Below are 16,969 nucleotides of genomic sequence, written 5' to 3' on the forward strand. Positions count from 1 at the left end.
GGCAGAGACAGATGGCACGCGCAGTGTTTGCCATCGTCTCGCCTACTGCTCACAGCAGCGGCTGCTGTAAATGAGCCCGTGGGGAAACAGCCAGGAGTGTTACTGTCTTCCCTCACGAGGTGAGTGTCCATGTTGAGAGCTGGTACACCTTGAACTCGTCCAGCGCCGATGCTCGTTACCACTCCTCCGTTGTCAGGTGTCCTCCGGTGGGTCCCCACCTCGTCCTGTCGCTGCGGTCAGGTGATTGTTGTCGAGTGCAGCCCCACGTACAACACACTGTGCTGCTGCCACGCTCCCACCCCAGCCCATGATCAGAGGCAGAATGCCCTGTGGTGATCCACAAGGGTTTCATTGGTTGATTTGGGGAACGGAAACACTAGACTTTTCTTCATCACAGTTTGGAAACTCTGCTGAAGCTCATTCAGCATCTTAACAAAACAGCCAAACAAAATCACTGTCATCAGATCAATTCGGACTCGTTGCGGCCCCGCAGGATAGAGTGGAACTGCCCCTGTGGGTATCCAAGACCGTAATTCCCTATGGGAGTAGAAAGCCTCATCTTTCTCCCACAGGGCAGCAGGCGGGTTCAAGCTGCTGACCATGCCGTGAGAAGCCCAACACATAAGCAGCACTACGGGAACCAGCAGCACCGCTAACAGATGAGTGCGCTGGCTGGGATTGAATCTGGGTCCCCGCATCACAGGTGAGTTCTACCACTGCCCTATAGAACAATCCCACGGGTTCACTGTTCCAACCTGGGCCCTTCACATGGACGTCAAACGGCTACAAAGACCTTGGTGGGAGTGTCTGTACATCCAATGTGTAGAGCAGACCTGAGGCTGGCTCAGGGACTCAACGCGGCGAGATAGATACACAGGCTCCCACTTAGAAGTTGCACCACCTAGTTATCTGCCAAGGGAGACACGTTAAACGGGAACTTCGAAAATGAGGCTCTTTGATGTAGGGTGGGGGGCACACAGCAATGGTGAGTAGCGCAGCGCCCACCTGTGCGATGATGTGGGGACAGTGTTGATCGGTGTCACTGAGCACACAAGTATAATCTCCAGATTTGGAAAGTTAGGAGCTGCCCCACAACCTTTTATCTGTGAGGACAGAGCTAAAAAACAGTAAAAGTGTAGCCACATGTCGATGAAGCAGCCACCCCAGCTCAGGCCCCCTCTGCTTTTGCAGGGGCAGTGAATGATTTCGCAGTGCTCTGACTCCGCCAAACCACCGTGTCCTGCATGGATTTGGGAAGGAAGGTGGGGGAGATATGGATAGAACTCACCTGTAATTGTGAACAGGCTTCATTGGAATGTCATCCTGCTGAGCAAAAACTGAGCCCTCTGAGAAACAGGGGTGGGGGGGAACTTGAGGACATGGATTTCTCTACCAGCAAGTGTGTGTTCTCTAGACCCTGAGACCCGTGGGTCCAGAAGACAGCTGTGACCTCAGAGGAGCGACAGCAGAACCATGAGCCAGAGCATGAAGCGGGAAGTAGACCTTCCAGCCCCAGAGCAAGTACAGCTGCGTACTCTGGGGCAGGAGGCTGGCTTATGGAGTGGGGTATCTCTGGGCACTCCATGCAGGGCGCCAAGTTCACCGGCTCACGGAGCTTGAGCAGAGTGACTGCCTTTGGGTTGAGGCCTGCGGCAGCATGGCCATGCCCTCTGGGCATGTATTCGCAGTCCTGAAAGCTTTGAAACAGGTCCAGCCGAACAATTGTATCTTGAGCGTTTCTCAACTTCACTGCAGCCTGCTCACTTCCTTAACAGACACAACCACCGTGCACATTGTCTGCACATCTGTGCGGCCGTTGCGATGAACATGAAAAGCTAATGAAAAAGTTGTATCGTTTGAGACAAGGCCACTTTCATGGTCATTTTTGCCTGCCCTCCAGTTTCTTAGAAGAGTGAAGGAAAAGAAGTGGACACTCGGTTCCTGAGGAGGAAGTGACCACTGCACAGGACAAGCAAGGGCTCGCTCAACATCCCAGCCAGAACAAGGCCCACCAGAGGCACGTGGTGCACTCACGACGAAAAGAACGCCTTTCTGCCTGGCGCGCGGGAGGACATATTTGTAGGTCCTGAAAGACAAGCATTTGTTTTGAATACTTAATACTCATGACTTACGATTCAGGCCTTTTATGCACTTTATTTTTTAAGATGAACTTGTCACTGAAGACTCCAAGTCTGTTTCAATTTTCCCTTTTATTCCAATCCACTCCAAACACTGTTTTGGTTACAAAATTTCCTGTCAACTTGAAGATATATAAAAGTGTAGGGTGCTATTCAACCTGTCAATCAGCCTCTTCATGGGCATGACCTCCTCATAAGAGAAGGGAGCCTCCCCTTCTTTCTCTACCTTCCCCTTCCTGCTGGCTGGCTGACTGCTGCTTGAGCCACCACCATTGGATCCACACGACTTTGCATCCACCAACCTGTGCCCTCCCTGCATTTTGAATCATTACTATGACTTCATGAATCTGAAGAAGACTAGTATCAGACTTATGGACTTGAGTTAGACAGGGCTGGGCTGTTTTCATGAAGTATAGTTACTTTAAAGAGCTTTCTTTAAAAAAAATCCAACAATAAAAAAGTGTCACTGGACTTGTTTCTCTAGTCAACCTGGCCTAACACAGGTTTGATGAGTAAGGAATCTGGAAAGGTCCCCCCTCCTTTCTGTTTTTTTAAATCATTTTATTGGGGGCTTGTACAATTCTTATCACAATCCATACATACAACCATTGTGTCAAGCACATTTGTACATTTGTTGCCATCATCATTCTCAAAACATTTGCTCTCCACTTAAACCCCTGGCATCAGCTCCTCATTTTCCCCCTCCCTCCCTGCTCCCCTCCTTCATGAACCCTTGATAATTTATAGTTATTATTTTCTCATATCTTACACTGTCTGACGTCTCCCTTCACCCACTTTTCTGTTGTCCATCCCCCAGGGAGGAGGTTATATGTAGATCCTTGAAATTGGTTCCCTCTTTCTACCCCACCTACCCTCCACCCTCCCAGTATCGCCACTCCTATCACTGGTCCTGAAGGGGTCACCTGTCCTGGATTCCTTGTGCTCCCAGTTCCTATCTATATCAGTGTACATCCTCTGATCTAGCTAGATTTGTAAGGTAGAATTGGGATCATGATAGTGGGGGGAGGAAGCATTTAAGAACTAGAGAAACATTGTATGTTTTATCATTGCTACCCTGCAACCTGACTGGCTCATCTCCTCCCCGCAGCCCTTCAGTAAGGGGGTGTCCAGTTGCCTACAAATGGGCTTTGGGTCTCCACTCTACAATTACCCTCATTTACAATGGTATGATATTTGTTCTTTGATGCCTGATACTAGATCCCTTCAACACCTAGTGGACACACAAGCTGGTGTGCTTCTTCCATGTGGGCTTTGTTGCTTCTGAGCTAGATGGCCGCTTGCTTATCTTCAAGCCTTTAAGAGACCAGACGCTATATCTTTTAATAGCTGGGCACCATCAGCTTTCTTCACCACATTTGTTTATGCACACATTTATCTTCAGTTATTGTGTCAGGAAGGTTAGCATCATGGAATGCCAATTTGATAGAGCAAAGTGTTCTTGCATTGAGTTAGTACTTGAATGGAGATCCACTATCCATCTGCTGCCTTAATACTAAGCCTATAAATATATGCACGTAGATCTATTTTCCCACCATCCTATATTAATATATTTACATGTACACAATCCTGTATTTAGACCTCTATAAACGCCCCTGTCTCCTAGTTTTTTCCTCTATTTACTTTTACTTTTCTCTTGTCCCACTATCATGCTCAGCTTTCATTAGGGTTTCAGTAGTTTCTCTCGGTTACATTGCCCTTACCAGGCCTCTCACACCCTCCTTGCCACTAATTTTGGATCACTTGTTGCTCCCTTGTCCCTGGGTTGGTCAGCACCACCTCCTTACCCCTGCCTCCCCCTCTCCCATCCCCCTGGAACCATCGGTCCCAATGTTTTCTCTTCCAGACTGTTCATCCAGCCTATCTTATCTAGATAGACCTGCAGAGATAATAATATGCACCCAAAAAAACAAGGCATAGCAAGACAAAGCAACAAAAGAGAACATAATAATGACAACAAAGAAGAAAAACAATGACCCATAAAGAATAAATTAATTAAAAGAAAAAGAAAAAAATGTAAATTTAAAAAAAGAAAAACCTGTAAATAGATCAAGGTGTGATTTTTAACCTCTAGGCGTGTCCTCCAGTCAAGTTTGATGCTCTGGCCCCAGTCTATCCTTTGCACTCCCTCGGGAGCTCCCTGCTCCCCCACTGCTCAGCCACATGCCTTCAGTGTTTTGCCTCAGTGCCGAGGGGTCAGTCTGGGACAATCCCCACACTGAGTCTCCACTGTTGTCCCCTGTAGGGCCATGGGTCAGCGAGGGACATCGTGTCTCATAGTGGGATTAGCCATGTGGTCTACTGTGTGCATTGGCTGTACGGAGCAGGGATATTGTCCTCCAGGCCTGGTGGGCCAGGATGTGCTCCACTCTCTTCCTCCCCATTTGTTTGCTCCCGTGTGCTCTGATCAGACATGTCCCTCTCCCCTAGCTGCAGCTTCAGTGACATCCTCTAAAGTAAATTCTTCTGGGGGGAGGGGCAGTTGTCCACGTACCTGGTATGGGGGCCGAGCTCCTTTCTGGTGTTTAAAGAAATAAACTGTATATATCTAGACAGCCCATCTCCAGAAATGAAATCAACAATATCCTAGTAGGCCCTCCCTATATGTGACTTTGTATGTTTTATGCACGTAATGAATTCATTTAACTTACAAAACATCTGTGAGGTGGACACTGTTGACCTCATCTTACAAATGAGGAGGCAGAAGCAAAATGAGACCTGTCCAAGGCCTCTTCTCTGCAGGAGAACAGAAGCCCAAGCAGACATCTTGCGGAAGCAATGCTCTTAACGTCTGTGCTCCCCTGGGACGCCCTGGGACACCCTGGGACCCCCTGGGACAGGTTAACAAACGTGGTCGAGACCGAAAGGAAAGGACTGCTTAGGCTTCCCCTCTATGCTCAGTTGTGCGTGAGTTAACTGGCATCAATGGCAACCACACACATCCTGTTGAGGGTGACCATCCTCATGTACAGGCAGAGAGTAAGGTCCGCAGTCACGCAGCAACAGGGCAAGTTGAGGTTCATAGTCAGATCTGTCTAGAGGGCTCCCGTGCACAAGCTCCTTTCCCTTCTCTGAGCCAAGCTTATGCAAGTTGCACCTGGCAGTGACTGTGCCACTGGAAGCAAGGAGAAGTTCTACAAGGGTCAGACACCTGAATTTGGCCAGGAGGCAGGAAAAACAATCTCCTAGCTTTCCCAGTAACCTCGAGGAGAGACCCAAAGTAGGCGAGGAAATGACTCGTCCCAAATATGCTTGTTCGCAGAGCTATGAGAATAACATTGCTCCATAAAACCCAGAGATACCGAGTGGATACGGTGACAATTGTCAACATTTTTGAAAGGGACGATGTTTCCAAAGATACAAGGTGACCTTGGAAAGGATGTCTCTTCCTGAAAGGGTTTGCTCAGCTGGAGGAGTGAGTAACAGGAACCACGACCACCAATGCGGTCACATGGGCACAGAAGACCGTCAGGAAGCTACTCGAGAGGCAGGGAGAGCTTCACAGTGGTGAAGAGCTTCACAGTGATTCTGGTCAGCTATAAAACCAAGCACTGATCTGAGGCAAATGACCCTAAACACCCCGGTTACCTGGTACCTAGCTGAACAGTCAAGCATAATTCCTATTTCTAAGAAAATAGGTTACGATAACAACAAAATATTCCAAGAGTTAAATGAATTCAACATCAAGTGCATAAAACAAAGAGGACAAACAAACAAACACATATGGGCTGGGTTCAATAGGATATTGTTTGGTTCCTTGAGATGGGCTGTGTAAATTTTTAAAATTTTATTTTACTGGGGGTTCTTACAGCTCTTATCACAATCCATGCATATACCCATTGTGTCAAACACATCTGCTCATGTTGTCATCTTTTTCAAAACATTTTTCTACTTGACCCCTTAGTATCAGCTCATTTTCTTCCATGTCCCCTTGATCATTTATATCTATTTTTTCATGCCTTACACTGACCAGTCTCCCTTCACCACTTCTCTGCTGTCCATCCCCCTGGGAGGGGGTTATATGTAGATTATTGTGATGGGTTCCCTCTATCTCCCGCCACCCCCTGCCTTCGCTTACCCTCCTAGTACTGCTACTCTCATTTGTCCTGAGGGGTTTGTCTGTTCTGGATTCCCTGTGTTTTGAGCCCTTAACCGAATTCTGGTCAAGCCAGATTTGTAAGATAGAATTGGGGTCATGATAGTGTGTTGGGGGTGGGGGGGAAGTTAAAGAACTAGAGGAAGGTTGTGTTTCATCAGTGCTGTATTATATTGCACCCTGGTTGACTCATCTCTTCCCTGTGGCCCTTCTGAGAGGGAGTGTCCAATTTGACTACTGATGGGCTTTCCATCTCCACTCTGCCCTCCCCCTCATTCCCATTGGTATGATTTGTTTTATGTCTTTGGTGCTTGATACCTGATGATCACACAGGCTGGTGTGCTTCTTCCATGTGGGCTTTGTTGCTTCACAGCTAGATGGCCACTTGTTTATCTTCAAGCCTTTAAGATCCCAGACGCTGTATCTTTTGATAGCCGGGCACCATCAGCTTTCTTCACCACATTTGCTTATGCACCCATTTTGTCATCAGCAATCATGAGCATCACAGAGTGCTGTGTTAGTAGAACAAAGTGTCCTTACATTGAGGGAGCACTTGCGTGGAGGCCCAATGTCCATCTGCTGCCATAATTTATACACATATGCACATAGATCTATTCCATTATATATAAATGTATTTACATACATACATACATACATACCTGTATTTAGACCTCTATAAATGTCCTTTGCCTCCCAGTTCTTTCTTCTATTTCCTTTTACTTTCCTCCTGTCCCACTATCATGTCCAGCCTTCGCTTGGGTTTTGCTAATACACATTGCCCTTGATTGAGCCCCCACACCCACCACCCAAGCATCCTCTGCCCTCCTCGCCATCAATTTTAGATCACCTGTTCTTCCCTTGTCCCTGGGTTTGTTGGCACCCCCCTCCTTTTCCCCCACTTCCCTCTCTCCCCTGTCCCTCTGGAATCGTCGGTCTCATGATTCTCTCCTCCAGATTGTTCATCCCGACTCTCTTGTCCAGATAGACAAGCATAGACAATAACACACAAAAACAAAGCAAAACAAAATAAATAAAATACAACAAAACAAAAAACCAACAGCAAAAGAGAAAAACCCTCAAACAGTTCAAGGTCTGTCCGTTGACCTTTGAATGTTTTCTGAGTCCACTGGGGTGCCATGCCCTGGCCCCAAAGTCCACCTTTGGCACTCAAGGACTTCGCTGCTTTGCTCCCCTTGCTGCTCTGCTGTACGCCCTTAGTGTTTCACCCGTGTGGTGGGGTCAGATTGGGCACGTCTCCCTCACTGTGTTCCCAGTGCTGTCCCCTGAGCAATATTTATCAGTGAGGGGCGTCGTGTCTCATGGTGGGGACAGCCATGTGATCTTCCCTGTGCATTGGCTGCTCTGAGCCAGAATATTGTCCTCGGGGCTTGGTGGGCCTGGGGTATGTTCCACTCTCTCCTTCCCTCTTCATTTACTCCTGATCAGATGCACCCCTCTTCCTGAGGTGCAGGGCTGTGTAAATGATATATAGTATGTTTCTTTAAAAACCAGAAAGACAAATCCCATGACACTAAGTAGATGGTGTATTTTGTTTTGTTTTTAGAAGGCAAAGTAGACATTATAACACTGTCTTCTTAAATAATATTCCATATAGTTTGATAAAAATAAATTTATTTGGGAAATAAATTTATTTGGGAACCACAATCACATTTCTTTGCTTGACAAAGTTAAATCTTCAACACAGTGGAGCTTTTAAAACGAGTGAGCACTGCTGCTTCCATGTGTCATGTGTGTACAATTCTCAGTGAGTGCTTCACCTGGGCAGGTGTCCATTAGTCAATGGGACTGAGCCAATGGTCATTTCCTATCACACTGAAGACAAAAAGTCACATAAACACAGGCCAAGAAACGCCCAGTGCTAGAGGGCGTTGCTGGTGACTTGCATGGCGTGGTCTTTAAATGACTTAATAGTTGTTCACCTCAGTGCCTAATGTAGTCAACTTCATTTCTGTGCAGACTATGAATTAGTGGGTCTTCTAACCCAATAATCACCTTTGAGACAACTCTTTTGACAACTTAGATGTAGTTGAACTTCATATGACCCTTCACACCATTGTTGTCTTGTGATTTATTATAGGCTGCACACCTGTGGTGAAGATCCCATTTTAGAGTATCTTGTTATGCTAATTAGACAAGATTAAGGTGGGATGTATTTTAAGACCCCATTTTACTAGAGGATGTAACTTAAAGGGTGGGGGGAGAGGGGGTTTCTGCAGAAGACAAAATCCACACCTCCATTGAATTCCTTTGTGTCTCTGTGACTCCCTTTCCCAACTGGGCATGTGCAGAAGCAAGGGAGGCCTGCTTTTACACTTGGACTTTTCCATCACTGGCTCTGGATCCTGCATCTGGCTGGCCTCTGCCTGACCTCTGCTGAGCTGCGGCAGCTTATCCCGATTCCACCACCTTCCGAAGCCTTTTGGGTGAAACCGGCAGACCTGTAACCTTCAGATTTGGGACTTACTAGCACCCATGACCACGTGGGCCATTTCCTGAATGCTTCCCAAGTCCTGTGAGAAGATGCAGCCAATTGCAGAACCCTGGGACAAGAGGGTATGTACTAAGGGGAGGAGTGGTGGAGATCCTGGGGTGGCATTGTGGGGAAGTTGGCTGTGTGGGATGTCTTTCACCCACCTCGTCGGGAGGAGTCTTGTGCTAATCTTTCTAGATGATGATGTTTGCCACAGTGAACACACATCTTTAAATGCATTACTTTGCAGCATCATTGTTTTGGACCCTCTGAAATGTGATTTTTTAAAAAAATCTCAATATCGTGTCATAAATTAGAAGACTGTAAGGGGATTTCCTCGTTACCTCTCTATTGCACGAATACCCAGCCGCAGCCTGTGCTCTATGTTTCACCACCAAAGTCTGTAAAACAGTAACTTGGCATCTTTGTTAGGGTCAGCCAGCTGACAGTCGCTCTTCTTTCCCAGTCCACAGTGCAATAATCGGTCCATATTTTTTTGGCAAGTGCTGTTCCAAATGGTCTGGGCCCCCTCTGCATCGTCTCTCGATAAGGACACCTGGGACTTGTCTTTAGCACGGGGGTTTTAGTTAAATCGTATCCAGTGGTCATCATTCTCTTTCCTGCAACAGGGCAAGAAAAAACAAGAAAAAAAATGTTTTTAAGTCTTTGAGCAAGGAAAGTGTAAGAGGCCCAGTAGGGCTTGATCAGGGGCAATGTAAGCGAGAGGAATTACTGAAAGGCTGAGCATGATGATGGGACAAGAGGAAAGTAAAAGGAAATAGAAAGAACTAGGAGGCAAAGGGCCTATAGAGAGGTCTAAATACAGGCATGTATGCATATAAATATATTTTATTGATGGTAGGGAAATACATCTATGTGCATATATTTATAGGCTTAATATAAAGGAAGCAGATGGACATTGGGCCTCCACTCAAGTACTCCCTCAATGGAAGAACACTTTGTTCTATTAAATTGGTATTCCATGATGCTCACCTTCCTGACATGATCGCTGTAGACAAAGACAAAGCAGGTGCATAAGCAAATGTGGTGAAAAAGCTGATGGCACCCAGCTATCAAAAGGTGTAGTGTCTGGGGTCTTAAAGGCTTGAAGATAAACAAGCAGCCATCTAGCTCAGAAGCAACAAAGTCCACATAGAAGAAGCACACCAGCCTGTGCAATCACGAGGTGTCGAAGGGGTCAGATATCAGGCATCAAAGAACAAAAAAATCATATCATTGTAAAGAGGGGGAGTGCAGATTGGAGACCCATCTGTAGGCAACTGGATATCTCCTTACAGAAGGGTCACGGGGAGGACACGAGCCAGTCAGAGTGCAGTGTACCACCGATAAAACATAAGACTTTCCTCTAGTTCTTAATTGTTTCCTTCCCCGCACGATCATGATCCCAATTTTACCTTACAATGCCGGCTAGACCAGAGGATGTACACTGGTACAGATAGGAACTGGAAACACAGGAAATCCAGGACAGATGACCCCTTCAAGACCAGTGGTGAGAGTGGTGATACCAAGAGGGTGGAGGGAAGGTGGAGTAGAAAGGGGGAACCGATTGCAAGGATCTACATATAACCACCTCCCTGGGGGACGGACAACAGAAAAGTGGGTGAAGGGAGACATCAGATAGTGTAAGATATGACAAAATAATAATAATTTATAAATTATCAAAGTTTCATAAGGGAGGAGTGGGGAGGGAGGGGAAAATGAGGAGCTAATACCAAGGGCTTAAGTAGAAAGCAAATATTTGAAGAATGATGATGGCAACAAATGTACACATGTGCTTGACACAATGGATGTATGCATTGACTGTGATAAGAGTGGTATGAGCCCCCAATACAATGATTTAAAAAATTAATTTAAAAAAGAAAGAATAGAAATAATATTTTTTAAAAGTCTTTGATTGAAAAGAGTGGACACACACAGATCTGGGGAGTCTCTTGGTGGAAAAACAAGGTGCCCTGGTGGCGTAGTGGGGACGTGTTGGGCAGAGTTCTGAAAGGTCAGGAGTTCGAGCCCACCGGCTCCTCTGAGGGAGAAAGACAGGACTTTCTAAAGCCATGACGAGGAACAGGCTCAGAAACCCACGGGGCAGTTCTACCCTCCCTCTAGGGTCACTGTGGGTCAGAATTGACTCCACGGCAGTGATTTGGGTTTGTTTGGGAGGTAATGAAAGAGTCAAGCACTGAACTGCTGGCTGGAGGCGGGCAGTAAGAACCCTACCAGCAGTGCCTCAGAAGACAAGCCATGTGCTTCCTGCAGGTCACCGTCTTGAAAATTCCCCAGAAGTACAGTTCTACTCGGCACATGCTTGCCGGGTCCCCGTGTGTCGGTATCGACATGACAGCACCCCGTCCTAACAAAAGTACAACTCACGGACTTAAGCATCTTTGACAAAGAGAAGAGCATTCTGCACACACATAGCTTATGGACATGCCAAGTAATAAGATGAACACTTTAGAGCAACTGACATGCACATCCCCCGCTCCGCTGCAGAGAAGGGGGCTTGTCAGCCCCACGTCTGTTCAACAAGCATCTCTCTCCGGAGACCCACCTCACCTGAGAACTGAAAGAGGTGTCAGGTGATCTGGCCCACCCTGGTATCACTTGGAGGACCCACGCTGTTTCTGGTGGGGGGGGGGCAGTCACGGGGCTCACTGGACGGGTGGCAGGGTCCAAACCCAACCAGGCAGCGGTCCTAAGGGTCAGCCTAAAGACGGCTTCAGCAGCGTGGAGGAGGGTCGGGCTGCCTGCACTGCTGGGTGGGGAAATCGAGCGGTCCACATGCTGCAGAAGGCGGCTCTGTGACAGCCCGGGCGCCGCGGGCGCCCTCTCAGGCCGTCTCCAGTATTTTGTCTTCATTCACGGCCTTCCTCAATCTTACTCCTTTCAGTTCCCATCTTTAAAAGTACCCAGAGCACTTCACTTCTGACTGATTCAAACCATCACCACTTGTTCTCAAGACCCCATGATGACCTAGTTCCTTCTACCAGGCTCAATGACCATCCACTGACTGTCTGCAAGGTCTCCCCAAGCGCCCCTGAAATCCACGCTCTGCTCTAATACTTCACTAAAACTGCTCTAGCTGACTTCACCCAGGCCCATGGTTTGGTCAAACAGCCTAACAGCCACTTCTGTTGGTATTTTTTAACATCCTTCCCCCACCCCATCTCAAAACTTGCAGCATCTATCTCTTCAGGTGATTTCCCTGGTGGACTTTCTTAGGCCCCGTGATTCTTTCATGGCTCACTGTGAGCACAGCTGCCTTCTCACGGCTCAGCTTCCCGTCCACCTTTAGCACGCCTTAGGACAAACAGCGGCCGATACTGCTCCCTGCTTCCTCACCACTCACGCGTAATCTGCCCAACAAATCACCCAGCGGACCTCCTTCACCCTCCCGCTCATCCCACACGGCTTCCTGTGAAAACACCCGGTCCCTTGGGGCTTTCTGCGGTACAAACCAAGGTCCGCAAGGCAGATGTCAAGGATGCACTGGTTACTTTTCAGGATTCGCAAGTGCATCTCCCACTAATTTTTCTTTACAGTTAATTATATATTAACTGTATCATCAGCTCTGGGAGATTTCCCCTATACATGTCTCCTCTCAGGAGACAGCTGCCTATTAGGAAAATGTGTCCTAGCTTTCATGGCAGCACTATAATGCTCTGAGGGGGTGAAATGGGATCTTTTTAAAAAATTAACTCTTCTGAGAAGCCTCATTTTATATTTACCAAACATTTTGTAAATGCTTAATCATGTCATTTAAAATCTCAAGATACAACATGAATTGATTAACAACAACAGCAAAATACATCTTGTGGTTTTAAATGGCAATTATATTCTTCCATCTTTCTTCAGGAATTTGGATTAAAGAATCCTTCTCAGAAACATGAGATGGGGATACATTTTAATTAGCACCACTCACCCATGACTTCAGATAAAAACAAACATGGGTACATGCAAGGGAGCAGTCCCCATCTGACCCAGTCTTTAAACCATGACGTGGTGTGCTTTGTCCACTGGGGTGTAGACCATTTTCATCCGCATCGTGATGAACCCCATAAAAGTGCAGTTGGTGATGGGGAGCTTCCGATGATGATTCCAACCAAGGGCGCAAGGGCATCTTCTCAAGCGCAACAAAGCTCGCCACTACCACCGAGCGCGGCGTGGGAAAGAGCCGCTGACATGCTCAGAGCTCCGCCTCTAACATCGAGAACTTTGAAGTTTCCTCCGTTGGCCCTAAGAACTCAACCTGCGTGAACTTAAGGGCATGTTCATGCCTTCTCAAAAGAGGCCCATACCTTCCCAAAGAGCTTTCAACAATGCCATGGACTAACCATTCACTTCAATGACCCCCACAGCAAGCTGCTGGCTGAGAGCAGTGGTGGAGTTGGAAGGGGCCTACCTCGCACATGGAAGCCGATGAAACAACACTAACCTCTGCAGACAGCAGACGTGGGGCAGGGAGGCTGAGGGCTCTTCTTGACGCTCTTCTTTGTTACTACCCTCCTTCAGGAATTTCTGAAGATCCGTTTCAGGAAACCCATTCTGTTGGTATTTCTTTAAAAAAAAAAAAAAAAGAAAGAAGAGTACACAATGTTGTTACCTTCCCTTTGTAAAAAGCAAGACTCACTTTTGCAAACAGAAAACTCTCCCACATGGCTAGCCCAGATCCAAGAACTGATATTAACCATGATGATCAACCTGTTCGTTCCAGAACACCAAGCCAGGGCCGCCGTGAGCAAGAGAACAAGCCAAAGGAAAGCCAGGAAGCAAGCTTGGAGCTTGGGCGGGCAGGAGTCTGCCACCAAGGGGGGTGAATGAAGTCCTCATCCAAAGTCCAACACTTCTGAATTCATTACAAGGCCGGAGAAGACCTCCCTCTCCTCCCTCATGCAGTCAATGCACACCCTGTCTAATAATTTATAATTTCATCAAAGGGTCACAAAGGTGGGAGGGGGGGAAAGAGGAGCTGATACCAAGGGCTCAAATAGAAAGTCAATGTTTCGAAAATAATGATGGCAACATATGTACAAATATGCTTGATACTATTGATGTATGGATTGTTACAAGAGCTGTAAGAACCACCAATAAAAAAGTTTTTAAAATCTCTTTATCATCCACTTCTAAAGAAGTTAGCAATTAACCTACTTCCTTTTCCCCCCTCTCCAAACCACTCCATCTTGATTTGGGGTAATATGGACAACGCCCACGTGCATATTTAAAAGCTAAATCTCCGGCACCTCAGAAGTTTTTGTTTTTTGTTTTACAAATGTTCAAAATCTAAGTAAAGATGTAGTGTTGTCCTACATCACAATCTATACAGTATTTGAAGCAGATACGGATAATTATTTACCTTAATGGTGTCATATGAATCTGTAATAAGTGCAATAAAAAGGCTGAGAATCATGTATATAAAGAGGCTGATGAAAGAATATAAGTAGAGGCGGCTGAACAACCACACCAAGATGCTCTTCTGCTGGATTTGAGCAAAGGTAGCAAACATGTCATCACCGTTGACCAGAGAAAACAGACACTCAGCCACCGTGCCAAGATCTTCAAACTGCAGGAGAGAACAAACAAACCTGAGTCAGCTGATACTACCAAAGAGCAGAGAGGTGTCTGGTTAGCTTGTTTTGTGGAAGTTATTACTACTAACAGGCATTTATTTCACGACATCTAGAACTGAGCAAATGGTGTGGCACATCTCACCTTCCCTGCTCTGACAAGGGGAGAGCATAATCAAAATCTACATCTGCCCACAAGATGAGTCCCACGAGGTAGAGGTCATCCGTGCCTCTACTCGCCAGCCTTCTTTACATTATTCTGACACCAAGCATCCCTCCCATGACCCTCTTACTTCTCTGCTGGCTTTGATAATCCATTGCAATGGCCACAGAGAATCCAAAGGGCTTTACTAGGCAAATGAACATGTTACACATCAGGATGAGAAATAGTAAGGTTACAGTTCTTTTGTCTATAGTGTTTTTCTCCCCACTCCCACCATGCCAGCTGGCCTATCTTGCTCTCTGGTCCTTGGCCCCAGCCATGCAGACCCTCGGCTTCTGTCCTACTCAGGCAAGTGTTACAAAGCTCCTTTACCAAACCAAGCCTACTGCAATCAAGTTGATTCTAATTAATAGCAACCCTATATAGTGTTTTTCTGCAAAGGATCGTGGTGGTGTAGTGGCTATGAGTGGGGATACTATTTGAAAACTCAGCAGTTCCATACCACCAGCCGGTCCCTGGGACAAGGCAGGTCTTTCTACTCCCGTGAAGAGTTATAGTCTGAGAAACTCACAGGGGCAGTTCAACTCCGTCTCCATGGTAGAGTATATAACGGTGTCTGAGGCTGTAAATCTTCGAGGAAACAGAGCGCTGTACCTTTCTCCTATGGAGTAGCTGATGGGCTAGAACCTCTGACCAGCAGTCATCAACCTAATGCTTACCCAACACTGCCACCAGAATTTCTTTAGTGCTGAAAATGCTCAAAGGACAGCCCACCCAGCAGCCAGCCTCCTGCCCAAAGGCACTCGGCTCTCCTCCTTCCTTGCAGTGGGAGGCCTGCCTCTCTGCCTCATGGACTGTTACGGTGACCAGCCTCCCGCTCAGATGGGCTCCACTTCTGATTCTCCTCTCCTGAGGCTCGGGGCCTCCACTCCTGCTTCTGCTCAGCTCCACTTCTGCCCAGTGGAACGGCACAGTGATCAATCCCCTCCGATCAGTCCTGTCAACCCTATTTGGCTGCCCCCCTCCAGACACTCAGTGGGAGTTCGAGCCAAGGCTATGGACAGAAGAAGAGCCAAATGAAGTCATTCACTTCAGCAAGAGTACCACAGAAGAGGGAACATAATTAAAAAAGCAAAACAAAAAAACAGAAAACCCTCCACATCTCAAACACAAATCTCTCGTGTTTTATGTATGATTCTTGTGACCTGGGGGGCGGGGTGTTGGCAGAGCAAGGTGGTCTACCGTTCCGCATCGCTTCTGCTGTGACACCGACTGTGAACACCGCAGTGTGACATTGCTCTCCCTGCACTTCCCTTTTCACCTGCCCTTTGGTATCCCTGCCCTCGCAGCTGGTCCCTGCCGGCAAATGCTTTCTTCCCAGAACCCCAGCCTCATTTCCTCTGTGCCCACATCAAGGCGGGGGGAGGGGGGACTATTTAATTCCACCTCAAGGCTCGCTGGCCCAACACGTCTCTGTTCCCCACAGGAGGCAGGACCCCAGAGCACAGGACTAGTCGGTCTTCTGGGGATGGCCCATGTCTCCATAGCCCCATCCTGTCTGGTAATGTAGTGAGTCAATACACAACGCACCGGAGGGAAGCCCTCCGTGTGATGACGTGACCCTACAGCCACGACAATACACCAACTCAAACACAACCAGGGCCACGAAGACGGGGCAGGGCCCGGCAGTACTGCATTCTGTTCCATGCAGGCCCGATGAGCTGGCCTGACAGCACGAACAGCACACTCCCACCAGGTAGCGATAAAGTTTGTGGCCCAGCGAGAGGGGACACCAGTCTGAGTGACTAACACTGCTCTCCACAGAGGTCTGCAGGTAAGATCCCGAAGCACAAGCGTTCCCTGTGCCCTCTGGTCACCTCAGGGGGTTGAAGGTAAAAATCCAATTTCCATGGATGTCAATTACAATGCTGAGAGCACCATTAATAACTCATATTTCTCATAATGCCTTCTGGAATCTGGTCGATTCCTTCTCTGAGTTTCCATAATCCCGAATCGACTGGGCTTCCCGTTTCAGAACTGCAAATGGCCAGTCCGTCTTTACCAAATTCAGCCCTTCCCTCCTCTGTGCAGTTACTTAGTATCAGCTTCGGCAAAATACCTCTCTCACCATTAATGACTCACCCACGATCACATGAATTTTACCTCCCTTCCCCCTCCCCCCCCCCCCCCCCCCCCCCCGCCACAGGAGCCTTGTGGTGTAGATTAGGTGTTTCACTGCTAACTGCAAGGTCAGCAGTTCAAAACCACCAAGAATGCTCCACAGGAGAAAGATGGGGCTTTCTACTCTACTAAGATTTACAGTCTTAGAAACCCACAGGAGCCGTGCTACCATTCCACATGGTCCTTATGCGTCAGAATCAATTCAATGGCAATGAGCTTTGAGTTTCTCCTCTTTCTTGGGGAGCCCTCCCAATTTGTCACATGCAATGTACAGACCCAGCAAGTGAAATGACTGGTGCGCAC

General features: G+C 47.4%; 1 protein-coding gene across 2 annotated transcripts in view; it reads right to left on the reverse strand.

The window, feature by feature from the left end:
* Positions 1-7,805: 7,805 nt before the first annotated feature.
* Positions 7,806-16,969, reverse strand: part of MCOLN2 (mucolipin TRP cation channel 2) — a 72,984-nt gene continuing 63,820 nt past the window's right edge. Inside the window, exons 13-15 of one of the 2 annotated variants that reach the window (XM_075557763.1) lie at positions 14,112-14,318; positions 13,194-13,315; positions 7,806-9,363 (exon numbers count right to left, since the gene is read on the reverse strand). In XM_075557763.1, the coding sequence (XP_075413878.1) occupies positions 9,327-9,363; positions 13,194-13,315; positions 14,112-14,318 (366 nt within the window). In that variant the 3' untranslated portion in view covers positions 7,806-9,326. The remainder of the gene's footprint in view (positions 9,364-13,193; positions 13,316-14,111; positions 14,319-16,969) is intronic. The other variant, XM_075557756.1, reaches the window with a different exon arrangement.

This window comes from Tenrec ecaudatus, chromosome 1, assembly GCF_050624435.1.
Source record: "Tenrec ecaudatus isolate mTenEca1 chromosome 1, mTenEca1.hap1, whole genome shotgun sequence".
NCBI classification, from domain to species: Eukaryota; Metazoa; Chordata; class Mammalia; order Afrosoricida; family Tenrecidae; genus Tenrec; species Tenrec ecaudatus.